Here is a 14,200-nt window from a genome sequence, read left to right on the forward strand (position 1 = left end):
AATCTTTGCTAACAAAATGAAATGCTAACAAACCCCACATAAACATGACTGTTCATGTTCACCCTCTGGAAACGTTCCTCCTGAAGAAGTCAGTTTTTCTCCTTAACCCTCCTGCACTGGGAGAAGTAGGAGAATGGCAAAACTCCAGGTCCTTTCGGACAAGAGAACACACACCTGGGGGGTACAAGCCTGTCCTTTTACACAAATGAAAGGCTGTTGGTGTTGACAAGCATCTTAAACACAAAGTATCTGGGAGTAGCTATGTCCTGTTTTCTGATGGTACAAGTATTTTACTGCATGAGCTGTAGCTTTGGTGTGGGTTTGGGGTTTTTTTAAATCCCAGATATGGCTACAGTTGTGGCCTATACAGGTTGTTAAAACTCAGGTGCTACCTGCAGGTTATCAGTTAACACGTCCCTGTTTGGAAACCTTCGTAGTTATAAAAATAAAAAGTTGGTTATGCCGAGTTCTCAAGGCAAATACTCTGAAAACTCATATAGGTAAAACAAATAGCAGTCAGAGAAAGCAGGTGTTTGAGAAAGACTTGTTCTCAGTGGCAAGAAAAATCTTAGAGGAAAGGAAAAAATGAGAGAGAGAGAGAGAGAGAGAGAGAGAGGGGAAGGTAGATAGATACAGATAGATAGATGTGCCCGGGTGCAATACACCAGTTCCAATGGAGATGTTCTCAGGAATATTCTCATTAACTTCTCAATTAAGGGGGATACATTAACAGATGCACTGTAAAAAGATCTGGTTAATAAACACAGTTATGCTCATCTGTTCAACTTACTGATGTAGGTAAAAATCTAAGAAACAAAAAGGCAAAAAAGAAAACCAGTGTCTTAAAAAACGTGTAGATATTTACACACTGTGTCGTGTAAAACATCACATGTGACTGCACTGAGCTGCGAGCTGTGCACACACCTTCAGAGGGGTGTGAGCAGGGACAGCTGAAGCCCGTCACCACCAGAACGGTGAAGCAACACTACAGAACTAATGAGAGTTTCAGCTCATGGGAGTTAGGGACTACTACTGCTGCTGTGCACAGAACAGCACCGTGTGTTTTGCCAGAGGAATTCCACTGGAGAACCTCCCGCCCTAATCTAGACATGATTTTACAAAACATTTTGAGATCTAACACCCGTACAACACCTTCTGTAAGAAAATAGAGAGCAGCTTTCAGCTGCAGTTCTTCTAAACTACGGTAGGAAGGCTTCGCTAGCACGCTTCCTAAATTGGCAACCATCTGAGGTAATCAGTGATGCTGTTAGAGCGCATCCTTCACTTCTCGTCACCCACACCTGCTGCCTCCTTATTGAGTCCTCTGATCGACAGGTCGTAAACCACTTCCTCGATTTTCTTGACGTCGTACTTCAGGCCATCGTAACGTTTCCTCAGGGAGTCGTTCTTCAGGTTGAGGAGGCGGAAGCCGGAATCCAGCTCGTTGATGAAGGTGGAGATGCGGAGCGGGCGGGAGTAGTCACCCGCCGTGACGCTGTTCACCGCCAGCCGGGCCTACGGGAGGGAGAGCACCGGGAAGCATCAGCGGGGGATCCAAACCCACCCAAACACGTCGCTATTCCCATCAGTTTCTTTACCAAATGAAGCACTTCAGTTCCAGGCAGTCAGATTATCTGCGCTTGGCTCTACCTTTTTGAGTATCCAGGATTGTTGTCAACAGTCAACCGACCAGTATAAATCTTAAAGGGGCACAACTCTGGCATGCAGAGGGGCAGCTTGCTAGAAGTGCTGATCGAGGTGGTGTGTATCCTAACTTCCAGGAACAGCTCGGGACACATACAGAACTCAATGCTTTCGTCAGTTTCAATCCCAATAAACACATTGATACCCTCCTTACCAGCTCACTGGCCAGAGTCAGCACACCAGAAAGATAGTCTTCAATGTCCAGGTGAAAGCCCCGCTCTCGCTCCGCTTCAACTAGGAGGAAAACCAGAGTAGTGATCAGGTGGTAATGGAGCACGAGTGAAACCAGCGTGCTGCAATGGCATTTGTCTACTGGAGCTCATTTAAGAGATCAGGTTTATGAAATATCATTACAAAACAAGAGTCAGCCTTTTCCTGGGCACGATGCAATTACTGCCTCTTCTCAGCGTTTCCGTGCAGTATCTCGCACATCCTCAGCCAAACCTGCAAGGGGCTATCATTGACCTAAGGAATAACTGCACTTACATTAATAGGCAGGAGAAGGGTCTGTGGTTGGTTTTTAGAAAAGTATGTTCCTGATTTTTTTTCCAAATCCTTACCCTAGGAGGACACAATTTTTGTCTTACAGCAGAAGAATTTAATCCTTTTTCCAAGCTTTTTAAACACCGAAGGCAAATAGAATAAAAGCTCTCATCTTTGTATTAGTCTTTTGGCAGATTTACATAATTTGAAGATGAAGAACTTATTAATCAATATTTCATCACCTTATGTTTGCCTTCTAAAAGAATTTGTTGTTTACATAATGAAATCAAATACCAGTACAGTTTGGAACCTGTTTCTTGAGAAGAAAAAAAGCTCTGCTCCTTCCCTGTACTTCTGAAAGCTACAGCCTCTAAAACTGTCACAAGCTTTTTCTCTTCAGTTACAACATGAACTTACTCCCAAGTATTTCTGCAACAGCTTCTCGGGTCACTAACGTCTCTGACTCCAAGAAGACTACAAATGCTGCCAGAAACACCAACCGCTGAAGCACAAACCTCCAGTGCTCATGAAATCTGTTGAAGAAAACATCAAGGTGAGGTATAAATAAGTAACATCTATTCCTGGAGAGTCAGGCAACAAGCACACAGTACATATACGTGATGGTTTCCACCTTTACACGTAGCACTTGGCACTATTTTTGGCTTATCAAAGCAACACCAGCTTAAAGTCATCTCTTTGGTACTCTGGAACTTCACCCCTGGGACAGTGAGCTGGTCACTCATGTTGCTCACCCCTCACACTCAGCTCACAGCTTTTCAGGTTGTCATGCCCACAAGACAGCCAAGGCCTCCCCTCCCATCTTCCCTCAGCAGATCTGAGCTGACGAGATTCTTGTTCTCTGAAACGTTCTTGCCACACACCGTCCCCTTCTGGCAGCACACGAAACACAAAGGTGACAACTTCATTTACCATCTGCAGCATCAAACTGCCATTTCCTGACAGATTTAGAGCTGTTTTCAGAAATGCCCCAAACCTGACTTCACTGAAATTAATGGGGCAGCAAATGCTTTGCTCTCAGAAACAAGGGCAGCTACAACAGAACATCGATTTCTTAAACTTCCCTTTTTCTTTCTAAAAAAAGAATTAGACACTGGTTATTTATAGTGAAAAGTTACAGATGGAGTGTTTGAGCAAAAGCATTTTTACCTATGCTGATAATAAACCTCACGCTTCTCTACAATGATTTACCTTCACACATTTGGCCCATAAACCTTTAAATCATTTTTCCAGCATAATGTTGCCAGATATACCCATGCAGCTCCCAGATCTGGCTGTGTGTGATCCTGCACACCTGTAATATTGATCAGCAGGGAACTTGGTCTTCAGAGTCTCCAGCTGTGTTCTCACGGTACCAAAGTGTTCACGAGCTTTCTGACATTTCTTTGGTACTGAAAAAGAAAGAGTGCAACATTCAGGACTTGACAGAGAACTGGGGGTTGTGAGCTGAGTGTTCTACTGCAGAGGGCTCTGCTTATGCTCCTTTCTTGTCCAAGACAGGCTACTGACATTCAAATCAATGTGAGAAACATTCATCATCACATCACAAGTCACACAGGTAGAAGAGAAATAGTCCTGAGTTTGGGCTGTCTAACCTGCTCTTGTCCTTAGTTTTGACCTCAAGCCAAGATGCCCCAATGGTATTTAGGAATCACTGCTAATCATGAATAATTACTGGTGCTGTAAACTCTGGTCGTGGATGAAGAGCCCGTCCTGTAATGGGCACTGACAGAAGACAACACTGGAAAGGTCACACAGCCAAGCAGCAGTGGGGGATACAGGCCAATGGAGGCAGAACAGAGCAACACAGTCACTGTGGTGTTTGTCTGTGGCATGAACCAGGAGCCTGGTGACACGCTGAGCAGGGTGACAAGTAGAGATGGAGAAAGGCATCGAGTGTAAGGCATCATCTGAGGCAGCAGAGGAGCCATTTCTTTCCAGGGTCTGCTAACACAGAAGAGCTGGGACTATGGCAACAGGCACTGGGGGCAAGGGAGGGAGCCCACAAGAGCAGCGCCATGGTTAAAGCCCCAGTGCTGCAAGCCCACCCACCCACCCAGCAGCACTCTGGAGCGCCAGGGCTGCGGGTGGCACTGCAGGAGGACGGACACAGCAGAGATCTGGTGTGAGCTGGTGACGGGACATTTTTACTTCTAACTGGGGACAAAGTATGAGAAAGGGGGGGCTGGTTGGGTTGTACAAAAGAGAAACAAGTTGTTCTGGAGAGCTCCCTGATGCAGTGGTTTAGAAAACACAACCACCACCAGATCACAAGGAATGCAACAGCAGTGCACACAGTTGCCCCAAAGAAAGCACACCCACCAAGCAGCACCACCAAACCACACACACAGTCAAGGGAACAGCAACTTTTCTTTCTCTATTTTAAAATCTTACTGTTTTTTTTTTCCTGACTGAGCAGGGCCGGGTTAGATGAGGTGCAGCATCACTTTAAACAAGGTATGTGAAGGAGCCCGGTATTAGCCCGAGCATGGCATGTTGTGCCTCTGCAGAGAAACCCTCTCTTGTCTATGTACCACCCAGTGCCACCTCCTGTTCACTGGTGAGAGTTGCAGCCGCGCTGCACCTGCGGAGCCAGGGCCCGACAGAACCAACCAAACCAGCGCCTCTGAACCGCAGCCCTCTCAGAGATCACGGTCACACCCCGAGGAAGGCAGAGGATCCACCCGACAGGCTCTCCTGCTTCTTGACGTATAGAATCCAGGATTATTTAAACAAGGCCACGGAAGCTAAATCTGGAAATGGTGATGAATGATTTTTATCAGGAAAGCCCTACTGGGAGTCACTTAAATGTGTTTAAAAAATAATTAATAACAGGTCATTTCTGTTAAAAAAAAAAACAAACAAAAAACCCACTTAAAGCTTCAGGAAGCCGAAGGGGAAAGGGCTCCCTGTGGCAGCCAGACAGAAAGAAACGTGTGCAGCTCACTGACAGCTGCCCTTTGAACACCATCCTCAAGCGCTGCGTCTGCCCTGTCATGTCACGTGCTAGGTGGGGACAGAGCAAGGAATAAACCTGTACTCTGGCTTCTGCCAAAGGAACCTGTGACAAAACCAAACAATCTTTACTGTAAAATTGCAGCCAACAGTGCCCAGCAATACACACATACCTTCAGACCCTCCTCCTGCATCCTTGGATATCACCGCTTCAGCTCTGCTGAACTTGACACAACGTGTTGCATGAGCAAAGACACAACCAAACTGACCTTCAGCCTCAGCAGACACTACCTGTTGCTCAGACTCCGGGCAGCTGGCAGCAGGCTGCAGCACAGGGAGCAGAGGAAGTGGAGAGACATCCTCTAACCCTCTGCTGGATTCTCTTTCCCCACAGCTGAATACAAGCTACAACTGAACGTGCTCATCCCACAGCCACACGTGGTGTCGCGCTCGGGGCAGAGAAAGACCAGAGGGAACCCGCTGTCAAACGGCTGGTGCCTGTGGGTAGGTGGCTGCCCCACAGGAGAACAGGTGAGGTGAAAAACAATAGCAAGAGGTTTAGCCAAGAGGTATTTTAAGTTCCCAAAGAACAGAGGAAAGGCATTGTGCAAGATGATGTTTTAAATACCACTGACTAGGGCACAATACTGCCCTCCATCAGCCTTCCAGTTATCCTGTCCTTCTAACAGACCTTACACCACCCCTTGTCCTTTGGTAGGAGGCATTGCTCAGCCCGGCACAAACCCTCTCCCTCTTCTCACTAGCTTTCTGTTGTCTCCTTGAGCTTGCAGCACTCTGCCTTAATTGACAGTGCAAGAACAGTTACAAAGGATCAACCAGCAGGCTGCAGGGTATGTCATCTCACTGGCACAAGGGAGGAGGCACAACAAGCAGTATCCTTCTCTGGGCAGGAGCACCAGCTTAAACCACTCATGAAGTGCAGCTGCAGTCCCCAAGCATCACCGGTTGTTCTGTCACCTGTGAACTCATAGTAATTAATAGTATTTTTGCTTTTTTATTAATTACTTTTTACAGCTCATTGTTAATTTTTTTATAGTTCAATACAGTTTATTGTTTTTCTTGCATCTTGGAGTAAATAAGTATAGGAAATCTTCATGCTACAAAGTCTAGCCAGAATGCTGTTGCAATGAGTCATTCTCTTTCACAGTTACAAGGATCATTGTTTTAAATCTACTAAGGCACCACTATTCTAGTTTCTTAGTAAGAACAGGTGACTGACTCAACAAAGAGATGCTATACTAGACCAAACAGCCATTTAGAAGCATCACACTGCAGAAAACAGCCATTATCAAATAAAACTGCAGTCAAAATACATGACACCTGAGAAACACTATTTATTTCCCTAACAATCCTTCAGTTAATTGGCATCATATTATTCTGCTGGAAGCCTTTATTAATTAAACCTTTATTGGCTTTATGGTGCTTGGAATTGATGCCAAACTGACAGGTCTATTATCATGAGTTAAGTCCTAACCTATTAAGCATGCATTAATTATCTTTGATAGCACAAGAATTAGAAGATGAACTCCCCTCTCCCCCCCCTTTTTATTTTTTAAACTTTAACTCTTCCAGATCTTGGACTCTGCAAGTTCCAGGACCAGCTCCCTCTTGGAATTAAACACATCAAGTGAACACACACTGAGCTGGACACTGGTCACTGCCATGAAATGCTGGAAAGCAGCCCCTGAAGCTGATACTGACACAAAACAACTGTCACAACATCCACAGATTCACTCAGCTGAGAAAGATGTTTGCATAAATTAGCTAATTAGCAGTTCTAATTTTTGGTATTGCCAGATTTCCTAAGTAGGTGGAAGTCCTTGCACACAGAGGTTAAACCTCAGGTGCTGCACAGTGCTAAACAGGTACCCTCTCAGGGGCCTCCAGCACCTGCCTGCTGCTGAACATCGTGAGGCTGGCAACAACCAGCCAGCTCTGCAGCTGAAGGAACAGCACCTGGGGACACCCATTCTGCTGTTCACTTCCAAAGGGAGACACTGCCAGGTGTCTCCTCAGATTCCTCTCAAGAGTTCCCAGGGAAGTCAGAACGGATGATGCTTCTCACAAATCGCTCATTGACTTGAAAAAACAGCTTTTAAGTCGCATGTTTAAGGGACAAGATACCCCTGTTTGTTCCTGTAGTTTGACCAGTAAGTCTAAGAACGGGGTGGGGGGGCAGAAAGAGCACATTTGGCATCGGATCTGTAGTTGTTTTCATGCCTCTGAGGAAACAGGCCCATAACCGTTATGTCCAACCTTTAGTTTGAAAGCAAGGAAGGAGACTAGCTACAACCCAACCCTCAAAACCAGCAGGGCAATGCCAGCTGCCACTCACACGTGCATCAAGGGCAGCTCCTGCTTTAGCAGCCTTTGCAAATTCCCGTTATATTTTGCAACATTAAGCAAACTTCATGGAGACACGCAGAGCCAGTCTCATGCAAAGCAGACTGGAAGCCTGTCCTTCCCACACACACCAGCCCGAACACCCCCAGCACATCACAGCTTTCTAGGGGTGGGATGAAGAGGCAAGAAGGAGATACACAATGAGCCAGTTCAGCAGCCCAGAAAGCCAGCAGCTCTAAGAAGCACACGCTCCTCTGCGCCGAGACAAGAGAGTAAGGACAAGGACGGTGTTTTCTGACAATCAGCGGCTGCTTTTCTACCTCTCCAGCCTGGAACGCGAGAAGCCCCCGCCGGACGCCCCAGAAGCGCCGACCCGCGCCTGACGCCTGGAAACGGGGCGCCGCGACCGAGAGACCCGCGTACCCCGGGGCACTTCCTGCTCCTCCCCCCCATCTCCCCTCCCCACGGGCTTGTCCCTGCTCCCCGAGAAAGGCGCAGCAGCCGCGGGGGACTCACTGTCCTGGAAGCCGGCTCCCTGGTGCACGCCCTGCAGCAGCGTGAGGATCTCCCGGGCCGTCTGCTCCAGCGCCTGCACCACCTTCCGGATCTCCTGCGGACACAGGGCGCCGTCAGGAGGGGCGGGGAGAGACACCGCGCCCGCCCGGCCCCGGCCCCGGCCCCGGCCCCGCACCCACCTCGCGGATGTCCTGGTCGGCGGTGAGGACGCCCTGCAGCGCGATGAACATGTCGCTCACCGACATGGTGCCCGCCGCCTCCCGCTCCTGGGGCCTCCCGCCTCCGCCCAGGGCCTTCTGTGCCGCCGGCGCGGCGCCTGCCCGCTGCGCTGCCTGAGCGCGCCGCGGCGGGCTGCCCCGCGCGCTGCCTGAGCGGTGGCGGAGAGGGCGGCGCGGGCGGGTGCCCGTGGAGAGCCGCTCGCCCCTGTGTGGGAGCCGGTGTTGCAGGATCGCCCGTCCCGGTGCGGCGGGGCCGAGCCTCAAGGACGACACCGCCCCGTCGGGCCGCGCGAAGGCCCCGCTGCCTGGTGACAGCGCCGCGTTGCTACGTGACGTCACGCGAGTGTGTGCGCGGGGCGGGCCTGTCGGCAGCGCCCTGCCCCGTTGCTAGGAGACAGCGCGCCGCCGCTCTGCGCCTGCGCGCCCCTGCGCCGCGTGCCGGGGGAGTGACGCGCTTCCGCCGGTGGCGGAGAGGGCAGCATGGCGGCGGAGGCTGAGGCCGTGGCGTCCGAGCCGGAGGTGGCGGCGGCAGCGCCCGCGCCCCGGCCCGTGCCTCCGGCGTCGTCGCTGCTGGCCTTGGAGCCGCAGCTGCAGCGCGAGTTCCAGCAGAAGGTGCAGCGGGTCCGCAGCAACCGGGCGGCCAAGGTGAGCGGGGCCCTGTGGCGGGGGCGGGCGCGGCGCGGCCCTGCCCGGCCCGGCCTGACACGGCTGCTCTGTGCCCGCAGGAGGAGCTGACGCCGGGCGTGGTGTACGTGGGGCACCTCCCGCGGGGGCTCTGCGAGCCGCAGATCCACGAGTACTTCGAGCAGTTCGGGACGGTGACGCGGCTCCGGCTCTCGAGGAGTAAGAAGGTAAGGCCCCGGCCCCGGCCCCGGGCGGCGAGGCCTGGCAGCGCCTGGCTGCCGGCTTGCCTTCGCGCCGCGCCTCTCCTGAAGTGCCTGGGAGGCGGCAGTACGGTGCCAGCCCTTTCCCCTATGCCGGGCCGTGCAGCGGCTTTGAGGCCCGGGGCCTTGCCCCTTGCACAAGCAGCTGGTGAGGTGAACGAGCAGAGCGAGCTGCCTCTGGGGTGTTTCCAGCGGCTCCGTGTGCCCATCCGTCCGCCGCGGCTCGGCCTTCGGGGCGCACCACGTGGGAAGCTTTGCTGCAGTTTCACGAGTGGGCAGAGGGGGGCACCGTGCGTAACGGCTTGTCCTGAAGAGAGCAGTTCCGAAAGGAGAAATGGGGCTGGTGGCTGGTCAGGCATCGTCTTTGTGTTGGGCTGGGTGATCTGTGGAGATTCCTTCTAAGCCAAACCACGAGTCCGAACCGCAGATAAGCGGTTTGGGTGACGGTTAATGTAGCCCCTTGTTGCGTGCATTTGCATGACCAACGTTGACAGAACACACTGACTCACAGAACATAAAACCTCATGGAAGAGACTCTGTTCTAGCTTTCTGGTTGCTTTGTGCTCAATAAACTTAACTTCTCATTTCTGGATTTATGTTTTTTAACAAGTAGGTATTGATGGGCACCTCGTTTCATACACAAATATATATTCACAAATAGTGTCATACGGCTTCAGGACTAAATCTGGTGCTTTTCATGATTTCACTGAGCCTTGTGAAGTTACTTATCATTTAGCTGAGGACGGATGACGACTTTGGGAACGTGAAATAATTCAGTTCTTCAGGTATGAAAGCTTTGTCTGGGATTTCTCCCTGATGTTTCTTGCAGACTGGAGGTAGCAAAGGCTATGGATTTATCGAGTTTGCGTCCGATGACGTGGCTAAGATTGTTGCAGACACGATGAACAACTATCTCTTTTCTGAAAGACTGCTGAAGTGTAAGTATCAGCTGAAGTCTTAACTCCTCTAACGTGCAAAGGGAATTCACAGTTACTTGTGGTATTTTTTTGGATCGTTTGTGGAATCTGGGGTTATTTTTTTTGTCCAAAAAGGATTTACTGTGGGGCTGAGCTCTTCTTGTTTTCTTTCTTCTTTTTGTTTCTTTTGTGTTGCTTTCCCCTCCCGTGTAAAGAACATCCCCAGCACCCTTTTGTTCACTGCTATTTTTTTCCTTTAGGCTGGTAATGCTTCTTGTGTGATTGTGTGATGTGAAATCTGGGGGAGTGGTGGGGTTCACTGCAGAGACAGTTTCTTTAATGTGCAAATTCTTTGTTATTTATAACTGCTGCAGTTGCTGTCTGCATAATTGGACATAAGGGGCTTTTTTGGTTAAAAGATAAATTAGCAAGTTTCTCAGACGCTGTGGTAGTAACTCTTGGTTTGTAAAGGGCTACGAGTTCTATATGCATCAGCTTTTTACAAGCATTTGTGTCTCTTCTGGGTGAAACAAAAAATGTTCCATCCATCCACTACCAGTTCTCCTATTTAAGACTATTCAGTTACATTCCCTCTCCTGTCATCGTCAGTCGTTGTGCTGGTGCCCCTCTGTAACGGCGGGTGATGTAACCAGCACATCTGGTGAGTGGGGTGGCTCTGCTGTAACTGGATGTCACGTGTTTATGATACAGGTCGGTTCATGTCTCCTGAAAGGGTCCATGCAGACCTCTTCAAAGGCAGCCACAGAATATTCCGGAAGCCTTCCCAGCCGGCGGTCAGGCGGTACAACAAGATACGCTCGCTCATCCAGAAGGCAAAGATGACGAAGCGGCTGCTGCGCAAGGAGAGGCTGCTGCGCAAGAGGTTGGCTGAAAAGGGGCTCGAGTATGACTTCCCAGGATTTGTAAGTTTGGCATCATTTTGACAAGTGTTTTATGCAAATCGTGTTTCTGAGGTTGTCCTGTGTCCCCTGTGGAACTGGCAAAAGAGCACTAGGGAGGCTTACTTGTGTTAGGAACTGTATAGAAGCTGCTGGAACTCAGCGTTGGGCTGTTGTTGGGTTGTACTCTATGTACATGTGGGTTTACCTTTTGAGAAGTAAGTAACAGCAAAGTGAAGACATTCCTTTTCTTCTGTTAAGTATAGACAGTTGGGTGTCAGGTGACTTGTGGATTTGTCTGTAGATCGCAGAAGAGCGATGGAGGCTTTGGCAGGGTGGGTAGTTGAAGGCAGGTCCCCAGACTAGAGCTTCCATCCCTAGGCCGGGACTAAGCTAACCAGACATATTGCTCCTTTGCAGAGTGCTTGGGTGAAGTACTTGAATTTTAAGCAGTGCTGCTTAACGTAGTATTTTTTAAAATGCACAGCAGCAGCTTTTCTTAGGTTGATTTGGGTGTTCTTGTTCAAACCACCTCTGTGGCACTGTAATTTTATTCAAACGTCATTGCTGTAGCACAGATTTTTTTTGTAGTTCTGAAGCAAAGAAACCCATAGACTGTTAGGGGACTGATTCCTCATGCAAGGAAGTTTGTAGTGACCCACCTGATCTGTCTTGCTTCCTAGGCTGCACAGAAGATTTCCATAAAGAGAAAAAATACTAAAACATCCGGGAAGCCAGAAATGAATGCTTCTTTGAGCAGCCAGGTAAGACCGAACAGTCCTGCTGGTGCCCAGCACTGCACCCCACCACTGACACTGGGGCAGGTGTTTGAGGTCTGCAGCTGGTTCCTTTGTACTTGATTTTCAGCACCTAGAATCCTGTATTGTATTTGCTTGAGAAATACTTTTGTAGTAGTAGAAATACTCTTGTGGTAGTATTTGGCAGGAAAGGCTTCTGCTCAGCATGTTGTAATGAGCAGTGTTTGTCCTGAGGTGTGTCCAGGCAGCAGCATGTCTGCTGTCAGCCCCTGCTCTTCAGCACTAATTGGAGGCTGGAAAAACGCAGGGTGCTGGGCACAGCCACCTGTGTACCACCTACCTATGGCTGTGCTGTGAACAGGCACAGAACGTGGTCCTTGCTGGCATACTCCTGCTGGTCTGTGCCATGATGTAATACCAGCCTAGTTCAACAAGAAGGAAGGTGAAATGTTAGTACAGCCTAGTGCTGCCTGTCCCCATTTACACTCTGGACTGTCCCTCCTCCCTCGTGCTCTCCAGGCATGGTGTTCCAGTGTTTTGAAAACTAATGCCAGCTGAAACTAGCAGTAGGATGAAAGGCAAGCTCACCTCATCAGGACTGAGATTCGATGCACTGACAGTCTGAAAAGTCTGTCAGGTACGAATGTTTCTGGTTTGTTTGATCACTGTTGTAAGTCTGGGTTTTATTTTTTAACCTCACTGGATTCATTTCTGATAGTTGGGACAGGGCTGTCTGTGAGGAAGACAGGAGAACTCATACACTCAGTCAGCTGAACTCTGAGAACTTACTGAGATAACAATGCTGGGCTATCTAATATAAGATAGATAAAGGATCTCTAATATATCCTTTTTTTTTTCCTGATTCTTTTCCTGTTGGCTTTCTTAGTACTTACAGTCAGGAAATAGAAGGTTTAGAAAGCAACGTGCATGATGACATGTTAGAAAATGTGAATTAAATTGCATCTGCCACTCACATGGACTTTTTTTGAAGGTGACACCTTTTTTTCTGAAGAAAGTCTGTCTACAAAAATTGCTAGTTATAAAAGAAAACCATTTTCCCTAACATGTAGAAATTCTGAAAGGGCAGCTGGACAGAGGTGCCCTGTGGTACCAGAGAGGGAACGACATCTTTCTCTGGCAGATGCTTTGCAATGAATCCTGTTTTTCTGATCTCTTCAGGACCCTACTCCAGTCTGCACACCAACAGTGCTCGAGCGCCGGAAAGCTTCTCAGGCAGACGGTGACAGTGAAGACAATGAAATAACCCTCAGACTGCCCCCTGCCAGTGTTAAGAATGCTGGGCAGGGACCAAAGAAGAGGCAAAGAAAAAGACCAAACCAGAAGAAACAGAAACAGACTTAACATTTTGATGGCTGTACCATGTTTTTCCTCAACTCAAAAAAACTGTTGAGGTGGAGCTTCTAGTGGTTCTGCTACTCTGGCTCAGTTCATCTTGACTAGACTGTTTCAGTCTTTCCCAGGCACAGAATTTATTCACAAATCCTCCCTTTCCTGTTTAGCTGTCAGGGGAGCTGCTGTCTTCTCTGCCTTTGAAGATCTTGACTTGGTGCTCACAAGTGCCTGTGCTGTGATGTACCTACAGTCGTGCCAGAACCTTCAGTTAATTCTGTAACTTGCTCACTGATTTGAAAGAAAAGCTGAGGCTCTCTGTTCAGAATGTGCTGATCTGGGCTGTATCTTATGTTTATAATTAGTGATGGTTTAAAGAAAAAAGAAATTAACCGTTTTACACTTGTGTGGGCTCTTGGTTCTTCCATGTAACTGAGCATCTGTGTTTATGTGAGTTCTGATGTACTTACACAAGGGAACTTTTCTCCAAGGATGACATACCTTGAATTTCACCTCCTGTTTGTGCCTGTAGTGTCCAGGACAGAGGCAGAATACCACACTGCCAGAGAAATCCACCACCTTGCACCCTTGCTTTCAGCAGTGCTGGGGTGTGGAGAGGTTGCAGAGGATTGGAAAGGACTGGGGTTAGGAAGGCGGTGAGAAGACACAGAGGAGGATGTCCTGGTGGCTGTTCTGGTGGCCTGACTGGAGTCACAGCTACACTTCGGTTCCTCGCACGCTTGTGTCAGGCATTTGGTGCTGCAGAGGTCCCAGGTGTGCACATGCTGACCTACTGCTTTACCTCTGGGCTGACCAGGCAAAGTCACTGCCTAATTCCCTGGGGTTTTGTGCTGCTGCCTGGCTCAGAACTAACATTTGAGGACCTGCAAAGTGTGTCTGCCTTTAGAGAGCAGGAGGGGAGCAAATGGGACAGCTGGCTTGTGTACAGCTCTTCTCAGGCTGGATTCCTCAGCGATCGGAGCGGCCTGGGTTGTATTAGTTCTGTTGTCCTTTGGGCCCTGCAGCATCTTCTATTTTCGTTTCACTGGCTGTGTGAAGCAAGGATATCTTCTGCTTCAGGGGGTGTTAAGCACATCCCAGTGTTATAATAAGCATCTGGTTGGGGGAATGGGG

At 49.2% G+C, this 14,200-nt stretch overlaps 2 protein-coding genes across 2 annotated transcripts; one reads left to right on the plus strand and one right to left on the minus strand.

Moving 5' to 3' along the window:
• Nucleotides 1–1,281: 1,281 nt before the first annotated feature.
• On the minus strand, nucleotides 1,282–8,312 carry TSN (translin; the record flags this gene model as incomplete). Its single annotated transcript, XM_084264415.1, has 6 exons — nucleotides 8,220–8,312; nucleotides 8,041–8,134; nucleotides 3,500–3,596; nucleotides 2,605–2,720; nucleotides 1,859–1,938; nucleotides 1,282–1,515 (listed from the first exon to the last, which is right to left on the minus strand). Exons 1-6 carry the CDS (start codon nucleotides 8,283–8,285, stop codon nucleotides 1,282–1,284), a joined length of 687 nt encoding a protein of 228 aa, XP_084120541.1. The 5' UTR covers nucleotides 8,286–8,312.
• Nucleotides 8,313–8,738: 426 nt separating this feature from the next.
• NIFK (nucleolar protein interacting with the FHA domain of MKI67) lies at nucleotides 8,739–13,457 on the plus strand (the record flags this gene model as incomplete). The annotated part of the gene is made up of 6 exons (XM_084265674.1): nucleotides 8,739–8,903; nucleotides 8,984–9,109; nucleotides 9,972–10,080; nucleotides 10,771–10,982; nucleotides 11,642–11,722; nucleotides 12,896–13,457. The coding sequence occupies 6 exons, from the start codon at nucleotides 8,739–8,741 to the stop codon at nucleotides 13,076–13,078; spliced, it is 876 nt and encodes a 291-aa protein (XP_084121800.1). The 3' UTR covers nucleotides 13,079–13,457.
• Between the last annotated feature and the right edge of the window lie 743 nt (nucleotides 13,458–14,200).

The sequence above is a fragment of the Gallinula chloropus genome (assembly GCF_964237585.1).
Source record: "Gallinula chloropus genome assembly, chromosome: 5".
In the NCBI taxonomy this organism is placed as follows: Eukaryota; Metazoa; Chordata; class Aves; order Gruiformes; family Rallidae; genus Gallinula; species Gallinula chloropus.